Source organism: Ylistrum balloti, unplaced genomic scaffold (genome assembly GCF_031769215.1).
Source record: "Ylistrum balloti isolate Yb309-2 unplaced genomic scaffold, AGI_CSIRO_Ybal_v1 Utg369696, whole genome shotgun sequence".
NCBI classification, from domain to species: domain Eukaryota; kingdom Metazoa; phylum Mollusca; class Bivalvia; order Pectinida; family Pectinidae; genus Ylistrum; species Ylistrum balloti.
In genome coordinates this window covers 410,656-434,616 of record NW_026781929.1, presented here as the reverse complement: position 1 = coordinate 434,616, position 23,961 = coordinate 410,656, and the positions used below count along the sequence as shown (strand labels likewise).

The following is a 23,961-nucleotide window of genomic DNA, read 5'->3' as shown; positions in this document are numbered from 1 at the left end:
AACTTGAAATTTCGAGTTGCAATCTCGAAATTTCGAGACAAAATAAAACACAACTTGGCCGGAATACACTTATATATAAACTTTATTTATTTTACAACAATTGCGAAACAAGTTCTCTCAACTTATACTAATTACTCTTGTTGGCCCGGATGTAAGCGCGCGGAATATGCTTGCGTAGAAATCCCAGTATATTATATATATATGACAACTAGTAGAATCTAGTCATTTGTCAACTTTAACATGAGTGTTAAATAGTATAATGAATATAAAAATCAACAATGCTTATCAATTTGATTGCACAACAAAGATCCATACGTCAAATGACAACTGTCATCCATTCCCATCATTTTTCAAAGTTATTTGATTGCGCGTATTAAGAAATAACATATACAGGTCAAAGGTCAATGTATAGGTCACCAAGATCACAGGTCAGACTAGCCATTAATATCAATTAATATTGCATACTGTACATTTGGATATCATTACAATGCAAAGATGTGTCAAAGGTCAATATATGTGTCACCAAAAGTCAGAGGTGACTTATTGACAAACTTTCAGCATCATTATACAGTTTACAATTCTTACTTATAAAATATGAATGTTTTATATTTTCTGACAAAAACTTTTACTTTTTTTGACATTCAAAAAAATAATATCTGATGTTTCTTATTTGCAAACTTTACTTTTAAAAATGGGGGGGGGGGCATTTTTGTCCTCAAAATGTGTAATGTTAACTTATCCAGTATTCAGTTATATTCTTATGATGGCTACGGGTTCCCCATAATGTTTACAATTGTCAGGAAACTGTAAAGAACCCGTGCTAAACAGGATAGCATCGATGACCAATCGACTCATTGTTGCACGCTGTATTTTCAAGGTCTGATAGAACATCATTTTTTTGTATTCCCCTTAAACTTGTTTACCACTTAACTGATTTTGAGCGAAACTATCTACAAGATATCTGTTTGCATCGAAATCTTTTCTGAGAATTTCCGTTAAGTTAGACATCGACATCCCTCTTTCTCTGTGTACGAAATAAAATATACAGTGCTGACCACACACTAGATAGTTGAGTTGCTGTATTCGAATAATGTCCACGTTATACACTGTTTAAAAAGTTAACGAAATCGTCGTGAAAGGGGATGGGGAGGGGTAATCAAAACGGATTGTAATACTCTTTACTTCTTTCTCCGTCTGTATACGACAATCCAGTGTTGACCTTGTTTCGTATCCAGATCGGTATTACAGACTAACGAACATGGCGACATTAATGCACGAGGCGATCTTACCTGCCACAGACATCTTTAAATTAGGTGAAATTTTTTTTTAATGATTGTTTTCGGCTGTACCTTTGAGTGAATACGATTTTTTTATAGCGAAATATGACTGGTATGGCATGTTCTGGCAGGTTGGTATTTTGCGTGCAAGAACATATTTTTTTTAGTTTTTTAATTTCGAAATATTACTACTTTACTGATAAAAATGCATAAGATTATTACATTTCTTTAAATGATCACATTTTCAATTTGCAAAATTTACATTTTTCACTTTCACAATAGTATTTTTATCATTTTTTTCAAAACATGTAATGATGACAAAAATCAAACTTATGCTGCCCGTTTTGCTGTTGTTTACTGCTGCCCTCATGTGACCGGATTCCTATTTTTGTATGTCGGAGTACGTTAAGTGTAAGCAGAATGTAGTTTTCACTGAATTAACGACAACAATATGTTCAAAGAGAGTACAATTTGCAAAATGCATTCTGACATGGATTTAAGTACTTTGTCTATGTAAATATCTGTGAACCGGAAGAACAGCTTAAGATGTCTTTTTCTCATTCACTCTCGCGAGAATAGGACGAGGTTCTGCATCTTGGTATGAAACTTACTGCTTTTCCTTATTATAGAATATGATTGAAAACTGTAACTTAAATTTCAGATAATCATGTTTAACCGATTCTATATTTCGCCTTGATTTCTCTACCTGGTTCGAGATTAATTCTCAATGGAGTACTGCTTTGGCATTAAGACCATTAAAAATAGAGAGAACACATATGGAAAGGGAGATAATTATGTCTAGTCGCTTATTATTGTCTAATACTGTAGTCTAATAAAAAACATATCCAATAATCAAAAGATATATCCAGTCATCACAGGATATATCCAGTCATAACAGTATATATTCAGTCATCACAGGACATATCCAGTCATCACAGGATATATCCAGTCATCACAGGATATATCCAGTCATCACAGGACATATCCAATCATCACAGGACATATAAAAATTGTGTGATAAAGTATAAATTTCTTCATTGGAATTCACATAAAAACTTTAGGAACATATATACATTTTCATAACTTTTTTATTCAGCAGTATAATGTGTGGCCAAATTGAAAAGTAGCCTTGAAACCAAGGTGGGTTCATTCCCTGATAAAAAAACACAAAAGGAATGTACATTTTAATTCTCTTCCAGACCAGATCGCTCTTCCTCATGCATTCCTCTTTCCTTAGAAATAATAAAGATCGAAAACAAACGTAAATGTTGAAATCTTCCAAATCTGAAAAGGCTATGTTCCTCCACTTGGTGTAGGAGACATTACACAAGCAAGAAAGTCCATCAGCCATTCGGGGAAATATGTGTTCAGAAATACCAACACATTGGAATCATAGCCAACAACATATCGTGTCAAGGGAAATCGGGCGGTCACCGCATGTTCATAAGCATCGATCACCTTGTGGAGTTTTGATGACTCGAAACTCTTAATCGTATCTCTGAACGTTGAGTTAACTGAAAAGAAGAGAAAACATCCAGAAAATACCAACATGTCAACACAATAAAAATCAAACACAAATTCACAACAGACAAAAGTTACACGGAGATTCCTGAAAACGTACAAGGAGAACAAGACCAGGTGTTTCGGAAGAGTACGTGTCTTCTACTTCGTCGACAACACCCGCCAAATAATTCTTGGTCTATCCAAGTAAATGATGTCACTTTATCAACAATAAAAATGTATACAACTTCGGAACCAAAAAAATAAACTACACATACATAGAACATAAAGCAAAGACAAAGTTACAAAATATTTAACTGATGTGATATTTTGTGTCTTGTTAAAGGGTCATATTGCCTCGGAAATTTGACAATTCCAGTAATACGCACCAAACGAACAATTGTTTGTTAGGATCCAGTACCAATATTGGACCATACCGTCAATATTACTTACTAGATTATTGACTAGAGTGTTATGGAATGTAAAAAAATAATATTTTTCTTTTGTCACAAATTCTATCCTGTACCATTTTGGTAGTATGTTTAAAACATTCAAAATTCGTTTGCTACGAATGTTCTTACACATTTATATTTCCAATGTTTAGGTTGGGTTCAGTATACTGTACAGATAAACCCAAATTGGAATTTGCCTGTTTAGGGAACTAGAACCATTAGGCCATAACCCTATACATAAATATTAGGGAACTAGAACTATCAGGCCATAACCCTATACATAAATATTAGGGAACTAGAACTATCCGGCCATAACACTATACATAAATATTAGGGAACTAGAACTATCCGGCCATAACACTATACATAAATATTAGGGAACTAGAACTATCCGGCCATAACACTATACACAAATATTAGGGAACTAGAACTATCAGGCCTTACCCTATACATAAATATTAGGTAACTAGAACTATCCGGCCATAACACTATACATAAATATTAGGGAACTAGAACCATTAGGCCATAACACTATACATAAATATTAGGGAACTAGAACTACCAGGCAATAACCCTATACATAAATATTAGGGAACTAGAACTATCCGGCCATAACACTATACACAAATATTAGGGAACTAGAACTATCAGGCCTTACCCTATACATAAATATTAGGTAACTAGAACTATCCGGCCATAACACTATACATAAATATTAGGGAACTAGAACCATTAGGCCATAACACTATACATAAATATTAGGGAACTAGAACTACCAGGCCATAACCCTATACATAAATATTAGGGAACTAGAACTATCCGGCCATAACACTATACACAAATATTAGGGAACTAGAACTATCAGGCCTTACCCTATACATAAATATTAGGTAACTAGAACTACCAGGCCATAACCCTATACATAAATATTAGGTAACTAGGACTATCAGGCCATAACCCTATACATAAATATTAGGGAACTAGAACTATCGGGCCATAACCCTATACATAAATATTAGGGAACTAGAACCATCAGGCAATAACCCTATACATAAATATTAGGGAACTAGAACTATCAGGCCATAACCCTATACATAAATATTAGGTAACTAGAACTATCGGGTCATAACCCTATACATAAATATTAGGGAACTAGGACTATCAGGCAATAACCCTATACATAAATATTAGGGAACTAGAACTATCCGGCCATAACACTATACACAAATATTAGGGAACTAGGACTATCAGGCCTTACCCCATACATAAATATTAGGTAACTAGAACTATCCGGCCATAACACTATACATAAATATTAGGGAACTAGAACCATTAGGCCATAACACTATACATAAATATTAGGGAACTAGAACTACCAGGCCATAACCCTATACATAAATATTAGGGAACTAGAACTATCCGGCCATAACACTATACACAAATATTAGGGAACTAGAACTATCAGGCCTTACCCTATACATAAATATTAGGTAACTAGAACTACCAGGCCATAACCCTATACATAAATATTAGGTAACTAGGACTATCAGGCCATAACCCTATACATAAATATTAGGGAACTAGAACTATCGGGCCATAACCCTATACATAAATATTAGGGAACTAGAACCATCAGGCAATAACCCTATACATAAATATTAGGGAACTAGAACTATCAGGCCATAACCCTATACATAAATATTAGGTAACTAGAACTATCGGGTCATAACCCTATACATAAATATTAGGGAACTAGGACTATCAGGCAATAACCCTATACATAAATATTAGGGAACTAGAACTATCAGGCCATAACCTTTTTATACAAATATGTGAAGCTGCGTCATTCCGTATCAAAGAAATAAGTTTATTTTGTCTATACCACAGATATCACAGAAAAAAATCGGTTTAAATTCTCCATAAAGCAAATATTTCTATATTCTTGTTAGAAATACTCATGAAAAATGTTGGCTTACTCTTATCGATATATCCCTTGCCATAAAATGTCTTCATCTCATCGTCTAGTTTCTCAAAGTTTCCGGAAATAATTCTTGTGATAAGTTCCATATCTGTAAAACCCGTTTTAAAGCAGCCAGGTTCGATTATATGAACCGACACTCCAGTCTTGTAAAGTTCTCTCCTGGAAGTAAAGGGTTTTATATTGTTTAACGTGATATGTTCATGTACGCCTCCATGTGATAAAATGGAAATAGTGCTGTCATACTGAATTATCAATATAATGTCTGTCTGTGAAATTGAAAGGTCCATGACAAAAGATAATTAGTGTAATATTGTGATAATACAAGTTTTTCAGGGGATTATTTCAGTAACTGCCCACAAGTGTTACTGGACAAGAAATAAGTATTTACCCAGATATAGTTGTAGATGTAGCGCAGATTCGCTAAAAATATTCTATAGTTACCTGAGGGTATCAGAATATGCTTCAGCTGCAAATTTAGAAATACTGTAAGGTCCCACATTTAATGCCGCTATCTTTCCGGAACCACTGGTCATATTGACGATTCGGCCTTTAGATTTCAAGACAATTGGGAGAAAGGTTCGAACCATTCTAACCATTCCAAAAAGATTGACGGACAAAGGACGTTGATAATCCTCTTCTGATAGCCATGTCACAGGTCCGAAGTGTCCCAGAGTTCCTGCGTTGTTCACAAGTGCCCATAAGCCTACAAATATTACAAACTCGGTAAGTTTCCTACATATTGTGCAGGAGTTAGATACCGTACACCCTATACCGTAGATTTACGGGAGCTGTTTATTGTCCAACAAAATCACACAATATACAGATGATACAGCTGTGTCATACCTACGTCATTTAAAACTGGGACACAGCTGACATTCAATTATATGATAGAAAATACCATAAAATAAAAACGACAGTCAAACCTGTCTTTAGAGGTCGGTCACGTGAGCAGAAAAAGGTTGTGACTTTAGTACACAAGAAATCTAAACATAGTGGACCATAAGTTTTGGCGTACAGTACAAACCACAGCATAGACGAGCTAACAGAAAAATCCATGTCAGAACAGGGAAAAAACCATACTAAAGCAAGGGCAATCGGTACAAACCATACCATGGCCGAGCTAAAAGATAAATCCATGTCAGAACAGGGAAAAAACCATACCAAAGCAAGGGCAATCGGTACAAACCATACCATGGCCGAGCTAACAGGAAAATCCAGGTCAGAACAGGGAAAAAACCATACTAAAGCAAGGGCAATCGGTACAAAGCAAACCACAGTTCGGGCAAACACAATACACAATAGCCAGGCTAACGGGAATCATCATAACATAGTAAGGGAAAGGTGAAGCTATACCATAGCCGGGACAAACACAAGTACAACACATGCAAAAACAAAGGAAATGAATATCATATCACAACATACTAACACGAAGAATCACACAATAGCAAGGGCTAACAAGAATAATTATACCATAGCAGGACTAACAAGAATAATTATACCATAACAGGGGCTAACAATAATAATTATACCATAACAGGGACTAACAAGAATGATTATACCATAACAGGGACTAACAAGATTGATTATACCATAACAGGGACTGACAAGAATGATTATACCATAACAGGGGCTAACAAGAATGATTATGCCATAACAGGGACTAACAAGAATAATTATACCATAACAGGGGCTAACAATAATAATTATACCATAACAGGGACTGACAAGAATGATTATACCATAACAGGGGTTAACAAGAATGATTATACCATAGCAGGGACTGACAAGAATGATTATACCATAACAGGGGCTAACAAGAATGATTATACCATAACAGGGACTGACAAGAATAATTATACCATAGCAGGGACTAACAATAATAATTATACCATAACAGGGGCTAACAATAATAATTATACCATAACAGGGACTAAGAAGAATGATTATACCATAGCAGGGACTAACAAGATTGATTATACCATAACAGGGACTGACAAGAATGATTATACCATAACAGGGGCTAACAAGAATAATTATACCATACCAGGGACTGACAAGAACAATTATACCATAGCAGGGACTGACAAGAATAATTATACCATAACAGGGACTAACAAGAAGGATTATACCATAGCAGGGACTGACAAGAATAATTATACCATAACAGGGATTAACCAGAATAATTATACCATAGCAGGGCCTGAAATTCCATAGCAAATATCAGGTGAGATATCATAACCATAGCAACGAGACATAAAAACAAAATCAAACGGAAACATCAAACATGAACAGACAGTATCATAATACCACATAATAATATATGAATGAAAATAATCACACATATATTTCACACAAAGGCAATTTCACCTTTACAAAGATGTATTTGTTGAAAACAACTTACCATTAGAATGCCTTGTACACATTTACCTGTATTTTCAGGCAGGGTAGACCTCACTACCTGATACGCGTTTTCGATACTTTTCACGTCGGTCACGTCTAGAGCTATCGCCTTGATAGAGTTGCTGTTTTTCATGTAATATTCCAAAGCCTTTGTTGTAAAGCACCCGGCGAAGACGTGTATTCCGAGGGTGTCCAGCCTGGTGGCCAGTAGCTTTCCGAATCCTGAATCACATCCAGTGATAAAGACATATTTACCCCGGATGTTTTTGAGCTTGAATCTTCTTATAATCATTTTAAGTATGATGATCAACAACATCACCCCGAGGATTGTTAAAAGCATGGCGGACTGAAATACCAATCAAAGAATGAAGCATTAACTACAAGTTATTGGCTTTGAAACCTATGTTTTTACTGTTATCTCTCATTTTAACGGAAATCAACGTTACTTCATCTTAGCCGAATCCAGAGGATCATGAAAGCGATCGATAACTTATAGGGCTTGTTATAAAACACAGAGATACAAAAACATACTTAAAATAATACCATTTGCGACTAACAAATATATATATAGTTACGCTAACAAAACTGACAATCATATTTAATTATAATTGAATTAATTAATGTATTTAGTAAAATATGAGTTAAAAATCTTATCAAGTCATTCAAACTGACAATCCCGTTTCCATACATAAAATCAAAACAGAGTGTTGATGTTACATTTAGATAAAAATCAAGGCATGCGAGGATCGTGACAGATGGCGCTCTCATCGATGTACATATAGATTAGCATTTCATTAGCATTAGTAACTTTTAAACATGCATGTATATTTTGAAATTAAGATTTCCCTGGAAACCGAAATGGAATGTAACTGCTGACCTAAAACTCATTTCTATAGTATTAGTACTGATATCTACGGAAGCGTATTCCGGCCACGTTGTGTTTTATTTTAACTCGAAATTTTGTGTTAGTAACGTGGAATTTCGAGTTAGTAATCTGAAATTTTGAGATATTAACCCGAAATTTCGAGATAGCAACTCGAAATTTTGAGTTAGTAAGTCGAACTCGAAATTTCGGCTTACTAACTCGAAATTTCGAATTACCAACTCGAAATTTCGAGATAAAATAAAACACAACTTGGCCGGAATACGCTTCCGTAGATATCCAAGTGTCTTATTATATAGAGAGGACATTAGATACTCCAAGTGAACCTTGAGTGGTTTGCTATATCTAGTAAAAAAATACTTCACACCATTCAATAAAAGGTCAAGAAAGTGCAAATGTCGTAGTTTATTTCTTTGTCCAGTTATTGTGATTTATCCGTTGGAATACACACCTTTGACTCGATATAGCTAGTCCAGATATGTGCTTTTTTTAGCTTACTTTAGTAGCTTAGCTTAGTATAGCTTAGTAGTTACTGAACGCAGGCCTTATGCCTCTATGTTCAGATCCGAAACCTTGTCACAGTCCATTGGTTTAATCATGGCCCCATCAACTGTCAAGCTTACCGTTTTCCCATCCCCTGGCTGAACTGACAGAGTGAAACGAAGAGAAGAAACTATTGGAGGGAGAAAGGGGTGTCAAAATACATCAGTTCAATGCTGCATAACCGCCCGATACAAATATATGCCAGGAAAATCATATCGTGTGTTCGATATACGAGGTCTTTAGCTACTTACGTGATATAGTCGTTGACACTTACTTCTGTGGGTTATAGTTAAAGTGGTACATACATGAATTATACTATTTCAGTTAGGAAGTTATTTCCTTTTGAGTAGACAAACTAGAGAATAGTATAAACAACGTCCAACATATAACTGTCTACCTAACAATCGTGTCTTATTAATCGAAACAGCAGTCACCAACGTTGAGAGTTATTTTGAAAATACTGATACAATTTTGTAGTTTGGACTACAGTGGTACCACGGTATATAATTTCGGAATATTGAAATTCTGGAACAAACTACGATAAATTTCTTATCAGTGCTTAGAAGATGTAAACAATGCTACCAGGCTTCCTTACCCTTGAGTCGTCTGTTTGATTTCAATCAAACTCACCAGTAAATAATGTTTTGTTTTCTCGGTTTTTTTTTTCGTGTGAAAACGTCTTTCACTTCTTTTTTGTGTTATCTTTATTCCAAGTAAAAGAATATTTGATCTATAATGTCACTACTTTGAACGTTGTGTTCAGTTTGGATCCAATTTTGTTCAGAAATCCCCACCTTAATTCAAACATCTGTCCTTCATTAAGTTTAGAAAACAAATTGTTTGAATAATTGTAATAACTATATTTGCATGTTTCCATAGCAGAAATTGTCTACATATACAAATGTATATAACTGGTGCCTCATCCATTGTTCTAGCGTTGACAATAGATATGTTTAAGTTGATCACTTATGACAAATTTCAAACAACTGTTTACCGTCCACACAATGTTATAATAAGAATTATCTAATTCCTTAAAACTATCAAACATTCGTTTGCATTCTAACGTTGCATAGGTTGCATCTCGATCTCGCCTGTTCCCTTCATACCGACTGCTACCAGTCACTGTTAATAGGGTCCCGTCAAGCATGAGCCCTCCTTTGGCTGATCGTACATTTCAATGCTGTACTTTACATATAAGGTGTTGACCTGTATACGTGTTTACAGACAGAAATTTGCTATTTCCCCAATTCGGCACTTTTTGTCGATATACAGTACATGTACAGTTTTATCTTAATAACTGCAACGAATAAAATTGAACACTAATAAAATTACTTACGTATATTGATGTAAATTTCAGCTCGAGATTGATGAGTATAGAAACGTACTTGTGTACGAGTCCCTAAACAGTCATTTGTGTATATATGTAGGAGGAACGTGTGAAGCAGAGGGTGTCGTTCCGCTTGGGAGATTTGTTTTCGTGTTTACATCTCAAGAAAATTTGAGTACGTGCTCAAAACTTTGAGCACAGAATTTCTGTGAATACGACTTGAGCATTAGAATAAAATAGATGAGTACGAAGTTACATACGAGCACATATAGCTGTAATACTATGAATATGTTAAAAGCAATATTGCCGAATAATGAAACTACTCATAACTAAAGGTCGTGTGAGGTACAGAAGAATCTCGAAACATTAAAGGGTTCAATTGATAATCGTGATCAGCAGAGCACATTCTCCGGAAGTTTGATGAATAGGAATTTTTAGTACGTTCTCACCGGAACACAGACTTGAGCACATGCACAAAAAATGAGTTTGAATATGACAACGGCTTCGTGAATAATATTTCAGGAGTAATGCAAAATTATTCATCTACACTGCCAATTTCCATGTGATGTCGTTTCTATATATGCTTATCAAAATTACGTCAAAATGGCATTCCAAAAATCGCATGTTGTAGATATAATACTATTTCCCTGGTCATACACATTAAAAAACAATGGAAATAACATGATATGGAGAAGGAATAAATTTTCCATAATTGTACAAAATTTCTTTTTAAAAAGATCAATGAACGAAGTCGGGAAAATTGAAAAAGAAATACAAATAATAATAATAATAAAAAAACAAACGCGAAAACGCGTGTCACTATAGATTATGGACAATACATTTCATAAAAGTTCCACTCACTTTACTGAGTTCAATTAATTTAATTGCCCTCGTCATCGAATCGTAATGGTCTAAGCAACTGTCAATGAATTAATAAAAAAAATTCTCTGTGATAGTACCAATAATTGATGTATATTTGGTTCTATGTACATAATTTCTTTTTTGTCCAATGGAACTATTACATTGTTTCTGTTTTAATTGATGATTGATGTTTGAACTCTTTATTTTGTGTCGATTTTTTAGCATCAATGTATACAGCATTCACATTAATCACGGTTAAAATCTGTTTCTGGTTGTGTTCTCAATATTTACAGTACATGTACTTACATATCTAGATTCAAATATGAATATGAAATTTAGTATATATGTGCATTATGGGCATAATAAGAACCTATATTTTGATGTTGCTAAATCTGTTGATTGTTTTAAAAGATATAATTTTAAGTCGCTTCACTGAGACGCTTGTTGTTACTTGTAAACTTTTTGTTAGATAAACCGGGAAACTTTTCAACGACAAACGTCTCTAAATTTACACACCAACTTTTGATTTCCGGGGCAGTTTCTGGATTTGTTTGTTTATAATTTTAATTTGTGTGCAGACGAACTCTGTCGGTGACACTAAGCCAACATGATGACAGCTAACAGATTAACGAATAAGGTATGTTTTCGTTGAATCTCAAACACAAGGCGAAAGTCTGTAATTAAATACACAGTGGTTTTCAATTATTATAATTTATACACAACATCATATGTCTGGATTTTCGTAATATCTTGCGTTTAGGACAAAGTGTTACTTCAGGCAATATATGTGCCAGCTCGTATTAATGATAAGTATGTGTTACCAAAACATTACCTACATTTTAGGTGAATATAAATAACAAATTATTAAGATAGTATTTGTTTTGTTACAATTTACATGTAGCCTTCAGCGCATTTTGTCATAATGACGTCATATAATGAGAACGTAACATGGAATAGACACTGCCTGAAAGCGAGCTCAAGTTGGTCAACAAGATGCACATTTTGAACAGCATGATTCATTGTTTGGTGGTATAGTTGTAACACACTTGTCTTTCACCTAGTCGTTTGGGGTTCCATTCCCCGAAGGACGTTTCCTCCCAAAGTTAGACCCCTCTCATGCTTACAACATGTGTGATTTGAAATAATAAATTTTCCATATGTAAGTAAGTCATGCACATACAATCATACACCATGACGGCAGACAAAGAAGAACAAAACAAAAGAGGGCAAGATAACGCAAAACGTGGCATTTTCCCATCACCCCTCCTCCCCCTCCCTAAAAAACAAAAAAATTCACCACTAGTAGTAATCTTATCATTGTGCCTTATAAGTGTTTGCTGGAAAATTTCTAAACATTCAAATACTTGATCATAATTACTTTCAAAAAGTTATCGAAAGAACATCCACATCTTGCAGAATTAATATAGTTAGGAAACAGACAGTTTTTTCTCCAAATTGGGACCTTTAGGCTGCTTCCGTGTAAGAAATGATGTCTAATGAAAAGTGACGAAAGTTTCCGAAGGTTATATCGGAAATCAGGTACATCAGAGAACCAAATTGCTCTAATCTTGAATGGTCAAAATTGTAATTATCACACAAATACATCCAGTGTTGGTGACATGCTGAACCAATTGCATAGGCTTAGTTTGGCAGGTGCTATACATGTAGGTGTTTGGATTCTTGCATGACTCTGATGTACAAGATGGACAACAAACAGGCAGCTGAAAATATCTATACACCAGACTTATCCAATCTGAATCAAATATCCCTTTCCTGTGAAACGTTCACCAAGATCCCTCTGGTTTCTTTTGGTACAGGTGTACTAATGGACGGAGAACGCTATCTGAAAACATCTAGATGGAGGGCTTGATCTGCATTCAGTAAATGTCATGGCAGGTTTAGACACTGGAGCAGGAACTCCCTTGGGTGACATGTTCCAGGATTCAGTGACAAAGTCTTTATCAGCATTATGTTTGGATGCCAGTCTGTCTGATGTAAAATTTGTATTCCCAGAGGAACCTGGTAAAGTTGGGATTCCTGCCCATAGACTGATCCTGGCAATGCGCAGTGCAGTGTTTAGGACGATGTTCTATGGAAGCTTGCCGGAGAAGGGACCAGAAGTGAAAATTGTTGATATTGCTAGTGACATTTTTTCATCTGTTCTAAGGTATTTACAACAATTATACTGAATAATGAGTTGCAATGTTTTTCTATCATATTCAAGTCTTAAATGTTATTCATCTGTTTGAATATATATTCTTTTATTGTAATCAATATAAGTTCTTTTATTGTAATCAATATAAGTTCTTTTTATTGTAATCAATATAAGTTCTTTTTATTGTAATCAATATAAGTTCTTTTTATTGTAATCAATATAAGTTCTTTTATTGTAATCAATATAAGTTCTTTTTATTGTAATCAATATAAGTTCTTTTATTGTAATCAATATAAGTTCTTTTATTGTTATTAATATAAGTTCTTTTATTGTAATCAATATATGTTCTTTTTATTGTAATCAATATAAGTTCTTTTATTGTAATCAATATAAGTTCTTTTATTGTTATTAATATAAGTTCTTTTATTGTAATCAATATAAGTTCTTTTATTGTAATCAATATAAGTTCTTTTTATTGTAATCAATATATGTTCTTTTATTGTAATCAATATAAGTTCTTTTATTGTAATCAATATAAGTTCTTTTTATTGTAATCAATATAAGTTCTTTTATTGTAATCAATATAAGTTCTTTTTATTGTAATCAATATAAGTTCTTTTATTGTAATCAATATAAGTTCTTTTATTGTAATCAACATATGTTCTTTTTATTGTAATCAATATAAGTTCTTTTATTGTAATCAACATATGTTCTTTTATTGTAATCAATATAAGTTCTTTTATTGTAATCAACATATGTTCTTTTATTGTAATCAATATAAGTTCTTATATTGTAATCAATATAAGTTCTTTTATTGTAATCAATATTAACTCTTTTATTGTAATCAACATATGTTCTTTTATTGTAATCAATACATGTTCTTTTATTGTAATCAATATAAGTTCTTTTATTGTAATCAATATTAACTCTTTTATTGTAATCAACATATGTTCTTTTTATTGTAATCAACATATGTTCTTTTTATTGTAATCAATATAAGTTCTTTTATTGTAATCAATATAAGTTCTTTTATTGTAATCAATACATGTTCTTTTATTGTAATCAATATAAGTTCTTTTATTGTAATCAATATAAGTTCTTTTATTGTAATCAATATAAGTTCTTTTATTGTAATCAATATAAGTTCTTTTGATGTATTCAACATATGTTCTTTTATTGTAATCAATATAAGTTCTTTTGATGTATTCAACATATGTTCTTTTATTGTAATCAATATAAGTTCTTTTATTGTAATCAATATAAGTTCTTTTATTGTAATCAATATAAGTTCTTTTATTGTAATCAATATAAGTTCTTTTGATGTATTCAACATATGTTCTTTTATTGTAATCAATATAAGTTCTTTTATTGTAATCAATATAAGTTCTTTTTATTGTAATCAATATAAGTTCTTTTATTGTAATCAATATAAGTTCTTTTGATGTATTCAATGTAAGTTCGTTTATTGTAATCAATATAAGTTCTTTTATTGTAATCAATATAAGTTCTTTTATTGTAATCAATATAAGTTCTTTTGATGTATTCAACATATGTTCTTTTATTGTAATCAATATAAGTTCTTTTATTGTAATCAATATAAGTTCTTTTTATTGTAATCAATATAAGTTCTTTTATTGTAATCAATATAAGTTCTTTTTATTGTAATCAATATAAGTTCTTTTATTGTAATCAACATATGTTCTTTTTATTGTAATCAATATAAGTTCTTTTATTGTAATCAACATATGTTCTTTTATTGTAATCAATACATGTTCTTTTATTGTAATCAATATAAGTTCTTTTATTGTAATCAATATTAACTCTTTTATTGTAATCAACATATGTTCTTTTATTGTAATCAATGTAAGTTCTTTTATTGTAATCAATATTAACTCTTTTATTGTAATCAATATAAGTTCTTTTATTGTAATCAACATATGTTCTTTTATTGTAATCAATACATGTTCTTTTATTGTAATCAATATAAGTTCTTTTATTGTAATCAACATATGTTCTTTTTATTGTAATCAATACATGTTCTTTTATTGTAATCAATATAAGTTCTTTTATTGTAATCAATATAAGTTCTTTTATTGTAATCAATATAAGTTCTTTTATTGTAATCAATATAAGTTCTTTTATTGTAATCAATATAAGTTCTTTTATTGTAATCAATATAAGTTCTTTTATTGTAATCAATATAAGTTCTTTTATTGTAATCAATATAAGTTCTTTTATTGTAATCAATATAAGTTCTTTTATTGTAATCAATACATGTTCTTTTATTGTAATCAATATAAGTTCTTTTATTGTAATCAATATAAGTTCTTTTATTGTAATCAATATAAGTTCTTTTATTGTAATCAATATAAGTTCTTTTATTGTAATCAATGTAAGTTCTTTTATTGTAATCAATATAAGTTCTTTTATTGTTATTAATATAAGTTCTTTTATTGTAATCAACATATGTTCTTTTATTGTAATCAATATAAGTTCTTATATTGTAATCAATATTAACTCTTTTATTGTAATCAACATATGTTCTTTTATTGTAATCAATACATGTTCTTTTATTGTAATCAATATAAGTTCTTTTATTGTAATCAATATAAGTTCTTTTATTGTAATCAACATATGTTCTTTTATTGAAATCAATACATGTTCTTTTATTGTAATCAATGTAAGTTCTTTTATTGTAATCAATATAAGTTCTTTTATTGTAATCAATATAAGTTCTTTTATTGTAATCAACATATGTTCTTTTATTGTAATCAATACATGTTCTTTTATTGTAATCAATATAAGTTCTTTTATTGTAATCAATATAAGTTCTTTTATTGTAATCAATGTAAGTTCTTTTATTGTAATCAATATAAGTTCTTTTATTGTTATTAATATAAGTTCTTTTATTGTAATCAACATATGTTCTTTTATTGTAATCAATATAAGTTCTTATATTGTAATCAATATTAACTCTTTTATTGTAATCAACATATGTTCTTTTATTGTAATCAATACATGTTCTTTTATTGTAATCAATATAAGTTCTTTTATTGTAATCAATATAAGTTCTTTTATTGTAATCAATATAAGTTCTTTTTATTGTAATCAATATAAGTTCTTTTATTGTAATCAATATAAGTTCTTTTATTGTAATCAACATATGTTCTTTTATTGTTATTAATATAAGTTCTTTTATTGTAATCAATATAAGTTCTTTTATTGTTATTAATATTAGCTCTTTTATTGTAATCAATATAAGCTCTTTTATTGTAATCGATATAAGTTTAGAGCTTAAAAATATGATAATAGTTTTTAATGGCATGTATGTTTTTAAATATTTAAGATTTGGTAAGAAGGAACAGGAAACCCATGAAGGTACGATAGTGTAGGTTTATCTTAGCTATTAGAACCTTAGAATTAGAAATTAGAAAGTTCTGACTAGCTCGCTAACCAGCACTAACTTAGAAGTGATACATTCCACAACTTCATTGTTTTACAAAACGTAAAAAGCGGTTACACTGTGGGAAGAGGAAATTAAGTGTCTCTCTTGAGGAAGTGACTGGAACCCTTTCCCAGGGGAATCAGTCTAGCTTTAATACTTTGTCCCAAGTATGATATCAGCCTACTTTGAATACATTCCATGTGGTTTCCACTGTGCTGCCAGAGCCAAAACAGGATTAATCACAAAAGTGTCTTGTGGGGCTTTCTCAGAGGACGAAGTCCTCACAGCAGGAAGAGTTCCCAGCCATAAGGCTAAACTCCTTGAGAGTAGATCCATGGTATTTCTGTTTAGCACAGCCAGGGAATCTTCTCCCCTAAGTAGGTTAAATCCGTCACTGTTAACCACTTTTGTAAAGAATCCTGTCTCACGACCAGAACCTGTGAGAGTGTTAGCTATCTTGTATCATCCTATAAAGGTCTCAGTCCCATGACTGTGAACATGGAACCTTGGAGGGATTAACAGAATTATAGCACATGCCATATTAGGGCTAGCCTACTAGACAGGAGCAGAACAGCATTTACTAAGTTCAGTATGATGGATCCCCTTTTGCCGTCGCAGTGTACTCTTGCCTTAAGGATCTTATCTTAGTATTGGAACCTTTGGTTGGAACCAGCACCAAGGTTCCTGTCTCAAGACTATGGAATGAGGTGGGAGAAGCCTTTTCACCTGTCAATGTCTACAAATACTTTTAGCCCTCCAGAAAGAGGGAGGACGGAGTACCTTGTAGAAATCCAAGAATTCCAATAAAATAGTTTATTTTGATAGAATAATAGAGCTGCAATTACAAATCTACAGAATCATGGACAATACTATTAAACTTATGGGATCCAGCCCGGGACTTTAAATCCCATAGATTTGTTTAACCTCTCTATGAGGGCTATTGAATTGTTGTAGCAGTATAGGATAGGCATTGGAACAAAAGAAGTCTGCAGGCACAGATAAATGTGTCTCATCACAGGCTCAAACTTAATGGTGCTCACTTCTTAAGCACCCTGAAGTCCAGCAACACTGATGCTTCCAAAGACTCTTGTCAGTCACCACTCAGACTAAGTTGATCATCCTCCAGAAGTTTTCCCCAATACAGGAATTCTAGAGGGGGCCTTCATAAAAGGGGGAGGAGTGTAGTGAAAACTGGGGGAAATTATCCCCCCTGGTTGTCACCACTAACCCAAAATGATGTGGACACTGAGAGATCTCGTGGAGCTTCTGTGACAGTCTGGCACGAACCCGCATGACTATCAAACATTACATGTATCCACAAAACGTGAGTAACATCACTGTATTACTTATAGTTAGGAGCTGGGAGCTGCCCTAGAGGGTCCTGTGTGAACACACACACATGAATTCTCTATAAAATTTACCTGTTTTTTAGGTAACCGTATAGGAGAAATTTTCCTCATGTCAAAAATGGCTTTCAGATTTAAAGAAGTTGCTTATTCAATAAGTTGATACATAATACTTTTTTAAGCTCATATGACATCAAATTATCAAACTTGTATTATTAACTCAGTGTAAGACAATTCCTTATGTAAGATCCTCTACGATGTATATGAAGAGTCTTGGTATTATTAATGAAAAATACCTTAGAATTATTTCTGAACTTATACCTATAGCACTGCAATGTGTTCTACAGTTTGTAGACTTTAAATTGACTGTATATTTCTGTACTAATTCATCATAAATCTGACTTAACAAATAAATAGGATGTTGTTGATGATAGAATTCAGGAAAATCATTGCAAAAAAATCAGTTTCAGGAAAATCAATGCAAAATAATTGATTTTCTGAAAAAAACATGATAAACGTTATCATGATTGTATTGCTATCAGCTATGCCTGGTAATAAGTCATACATAGGTCTGGTGGTTTGTATGAAAAATGCCTTAAACAAACAGCAGTTCATCAATCAGTAACATAACCCGTAGAGTCCAAGATTCTGTGTTGGGCTCTTGGGCTAATTAAGTATAGATTGAGGTTTTTTAAGAACTGTATCTTAATAATGATTAAAAAAAAATATTTAAATTGTTGTCATTTCAGGTATGTGTATTCAGATGAAGTATCCATCGATGACGAAACCGTGATTCCACTTCTCCATGCATCCCAGAAATATGAGCTACTGACATTGCTTCATGAATGTGAAAACTATTTAGAAGGTGCATTGAATGTGAAAAATGTCTGCACGATCCTTAATCATGCTGCTTTATTTGGGATGGAAGATCTGATCAAAGATGCTCTTAGTTTCCTAGAAATCAATGCTGCCGAAGTGTTCAAAGAGGAATCCTTCACCTTTCTCACTCAAGGTAACTTTGCTATGGTGTTGAAAAGCGAGAGAATTGGGACCGCTGAAATCAACATCTTCAATGCTGCAATTCGATGGGCTGATGAACAGTGTACTAAGGCAGAAAAAGCTGTTAATGGAGAGAATCGTCGACAAGCTTTAGGGAATATGTTGTACCAGATCAGGTTTAATCTTCTTTCTTTGGAAGATTTTTCCAATGTTGTTGTTCCAACAGAAGTTCTGACAGATGATATCCTTCTGAAATTTTATAAACTCTTCACACAAAAGAACTTTGATCCAGATGCAATTGCACATTTTATCAAAACTCCAAGGTTAGAGTACCCACCCTTAGAAGTAAATCTACAGGCTTTAACGCAAATTCCTACTTGTACTTTTGTTCAGTCTGGAGGAGTCAAACTAGGCCTAATGGGTGAAAGAGGGGTACAGAGCTTAGAAACTGTTTCTGTTTACACGACTCAACCAATGAAGATAAGACAATTAGATTTTGTTCCTACTCCAATGGGCACACCAGATCACCCTAAAATAGGTCACAACCCCCAAGGAGAATTCAGGATAGAGCAAGCACTAGTTTACATAGATGATGTCTCTGGGGATATCGTAAAACCAATTTATAAGGGTAAAATTCCTCTTGGTCTCAAAACCTCTTTGAAGTTCGACTTTATTCTTCAAATTGGCGATTGGACAAAATTGGCTATTGGGGTGAGCAAAATGTGCAGTGTATGTGGTATAATGGTAGCCCCAGATTACAATAAGATACCTGAACAGTACACAAGGAATAGACATGGAAATTCCATCAAATCTCCAAACACTAAGTCAGTGGCTGCGTTCGGGGGCAGTTTCCAAATAGCAACATCCGGACAAAACATTATCAAGTCTATCCGTTTTGAGAAAGAGTATCCAATGAATCTATGTATTTCTCAGTCTCAATAAATACATGGTTTAGGAGCAAGTGCTAATACATCATTAAATGTGAGAAGGAAAAAAGATGGTTATATTTGAAGAACTGTCGCTTACAACAGGCTGAAATCTAGATTACAAGTGTAATTACTTTAATCCTGTTATAAACCCGCTCCTGGTAGTAAGTCTGGCTTCACCTGTTTCAGTTTTAGTAAAAGTGCTAATGAATATTGTGTTATTATCCATCTGTAACGTGTCCTTCCTACTTTAAGTGTTGGCAGCATTATTTCAGCATAAATAAGTGTTGGCCCTATAGCCTTATTTTGGGATAAATGCAGTATTAGATTTAACTAAGGAAATCCATGGATCAGACAGTTTTGTAAATTTATTTCCTAGTATCAATTTTTAGCCCACCATCATCATTGTTATCACTATTTCTTGAGAAGCACAGGATGGATCTTTCTCAAATTGCATAGGTAGGTTCCCCTTGGTCCCTGTTTGATTTTGGAACTGATAAAACAAAATTGGGCAACAGGCCATCTTGGATTTTTTCAATGAAGTTTGTTATTGCTATTTCTTGAAAAGTTAGAGATGGATCTCTCTTAAACTTCATAAGTAGGTTCCCCTTGGTCTCTAGTTGTGCCCATGTAATTTTGGAATTGATCAGAAGAACAAAAATGGCCGACAAACAGCCATCTCGAATTTTGACTTTGAAAGATTGTTATCACTATTGCTGGAGAACTACTCTATGGATCTTTCTCCAATTTCGTATTTATGTTCCCTTAGATCCCAAGTTGTGCCTGTTTGAGTTTGGGAATGATCAGAAGAAGCAAAATGGCTTCCAGGTGGCCATTTTGGATTTGGCAGGTAAAGATTATCATTTTAATTTCTGCAAAGGAATGTTTGAATATCTTATCATTAAGAGCAAAAACAGAAGAGAAGAGAAAGAAGGGAGAACTTCCAAATTTCAAAGAGCAAATAAAGATCAAACAATGGTGGGTGCCAAGATTCCTCTGGGATCTCTTGTTTTCTTATGACCTTCCAGCATATCCAGTTATAAGGTTATTTTTCAGTGAAATTTATACAAGCAGACATTTGGATGCATATGTATATATGCATAAATATATATGCAATCAATATTACAATTTATATCTTATTCTAGACCTTATATCTTGTGATCTTTCTCCAGCTTGTAATGAGACATTGATATAAATTAATAGGTATGAGACAAACACTTTAGCTGTTATAAAAATTGCCATGTGTCTGCTGTCTGTAATCAGTTCTTAAACAACTTTTAAGAGATACTAAATGGATCTTTCTCAAATTTCGTATGTTGGTCCCCATGGGTCTTTAGTTGTGCCCTTTTGATTTTGTGAATAACCAGGAAAACTAAATTTGCGAGACAGCTGTTGTGAGGTTTGTTGTCACTATTTCTTGAAAAATACTGAATGGTTATTCCTCAAATTTCATACATAGGCTACCCTTATACTTTGGTTGTGCCCTTTTGAAATTTCATATGATCAAAAACAAAAACTGGACAGGTGAGAAAAGAAGTGAAAAGGTCAATCTTTAAAATAAAAAATACAAATTGAACAATGGCCAATGCCAAGATCCCTATAAGATCTCCTTTTTATAGTGTTGTCCCAATGGCATGTTTGAAGATATCTTCATCTGTTTGAACAAATGTTGTATAGTATTTTGTCAGGTGGCCTGTTTGTGAGTGATAAAGTTAAAGATTAGCATTAATAGTAGCATTTGGTCAAATGTTATGATGATGTAGTTGTATAGAATTTACACCCGTCAGACAGTCTTACTCAACATATGCCCTTCCTACATACTCCTGCCACACAACCCCCCTTATAATTCCTCCTCATACATGAGCCCACCTATTACACCTCCTTACATCACTTTATCTATTGTTCTTAAACTTGACTGTGACTGTAGTTCCCACCATTATGACTTTGGCTTGCTAGCTACTGTTATCAATGGTTGCAATTGTTCGGTTAACATTTCTACAACAATTAAAATCTCATTGTTTCATGCAGGCACACATGCACATTGAAAATAGGAAGGGGATATTGTAATGCAGCTGTAAGTATACGTTCTCTGGAATCTCAAAAATTATAAATCAGTCCTAGGGCATTCAACCAATTGAGGGAATTCAGCAACACCTAGTATATTCGTTAATTCATGCCAGTTTTTTAACATTTGCAATTATTTCACTTTCACAGTGTTTATATGAAATGATCACAAAAAACCATATAGGCATTCCTTGAATATACAAACAATGATTATGTTAGACAAATTATTTTTACACATTGGGATACAATGTGATCAGTGTATGAAGAGTGCTTTCTGATCATTAGCATTGATGTAGTTTTTTGTACATCTTACATGTATTGAACTGACCTTGATTTACCTGTGTGTGTTCAACACAAGACACTGTCTTTAAATGATACCTGTGATTTTTTTGCAAATTTCGTGATTCTTTCAATATTACAAAAAAAATACATGTTTTCTTGCTTTTGTAAACACACAAGTAATACATCTGTATAGTTTATGTACCTGCATGCACCTGCAAACTTTCTCATTTTGAATACTTCTAAAAGAAATAAATAGTGGTCAATATTTAAATCCGTTATCTATTGTGACTGGTCAATAAGATCTCCAGTTGATGTTAAAGTCTACACTGGTTTTTCTGTCTGCCATGTCCATTCTGAAGTATTCAAAGCCTTCAAAAGAGGCCTTACAAATTTCTGTGAGGAAGAAATCTCAAAAAAAAAAAAAAAAAAGGATAAACACAAAAATTTCAAAAGGTACATTTGGGAGATTTTTGCAATAGCTGCACTGCATAACAGCTCTATATGGTACACTATATCCAGGAGGTTGGGAAAACTTTGCATGGACATTATGGCAATAATATATGTTATCTGAGGTTGCTTATGATGTTTGCTTTGAAAGGATCATCAGCCTTGTTTGTTATTTCACTTGAATAATGATTCCCTATTTCATTTATCTGTAGTTCAGCAATACTTTTTATTCCTATAAGTTTCATGCCTGAATCCATAGTTTAATATTTTACGTTTTTTTTAAGTACTAATTTTGTAAGGTTTGTGCAATAGACATTGAATGCTTTTCAAATATTTATTACAGTTGTTGTCATTTATTACAAGGCTTTGTACATTCTGTTATACACATGATGTATGTTAATTGTTATAGTTTTAAAATTAATGGGAAAATCCTATATGAGATGGAAATCCACATGAAAGTCTTAAATAAAACCAATATTTACGCATCAAATGCTGTCTTTTGTTTGAAACAATACAAAAACACATTTTTTTATATATATAACTGAAGGACCAAGCTAATTTGCATCTCATAGTATTGATGACTTTGTGCTGGCTCTTAGGTAGAACTACCGTATTCAACCCATATCCCTATAAGCGCCCCTTCCCCCCTTCAGATACCTAAAAGTCTAGATTTACTTACCTTTAAGTCACAATCAAGAATTGCTTTAACTTGGTTTATAAGGAGATGTACTCCTGAAAAACGTAAAAAAAATTATACCTAAGATGGTCTAAGATTATTTTATTGCATGTAAAAAAACTAGTGATTTTATAAAAACATGAACTGTACAGTAGATGTTTTAGTACTGAATGTGTTTCTTTTACATCTAAGATGGTCTCTCATAAGCCCCCCCTTAATTGCAATTTTTAAGTGCCCTGGGCACTTATTGGATTGAATACGGTATTTCATATTATGATGTCTTCAATGTTCATATACACATAAATGCTTAACGTATGATCCCCTGCCATTAAAATTGCATCTTACTCCATGCTATTCATCACAGTGTCATTAATACTGCTTGGTACTGTTTGATATG

General features: G+C 32.9%; 2 protein-coding genes across 2 annotated transcripts; one reads left to right on the top strand and one right to left on the bottom strand.

Annotated features, from left to right (window-relative positions):
* Nucleotides 1–2,570: 2,570 nt before the first annotated feature.
* LOC132565147 (dehydrogenase/reductase SDR family member 9-like) lies at nt 2,571–7,950 on the bottom strand. Its single transcript, XM_060229759.1, has 4 exons — nt 7,638–7,950; nt 5,652–5,913; nt 5,206–5,369; nt 2,571–2,791 (listed from the first exon to the last, which is right to left on the bottom strand). The coding sequence occupies exons 1-4, from the start codon at nt 7,948–7,950 to the stop codon at nt 2,571–2,573; spliced, it is 960 nt and encodes a 319-aa protein (XP_060085742.1).
* A 3,825-nt stretch (nt 7,951–11,775) lies between these two features.
* LOC132565138 (BTB/POZ domain-containing protein 6-like) lies at nt 11,776–23,378 on the top strand. The gene is made up of 3 exons (XM_060229750.1): nt 11,776–11,861; nt 13,042–13,391; nt 18,920–23,378. The coding sequence occupies exons 2-3, from the start codon at nt 13,114–13,116 to the stop codon at nt 20,109–20,111; spliced, it is 1,470 nt and encodes a 489-aa protein (XP_060085733.1). The 5' UTR covers nt 11,776–11,861; nt 13,042–13,113; the 3' UTR covers nt 20,112–23,378.
* The last annotated feature ends 583 nt before the right edge of the window (nt 23,379–23,961 follow it).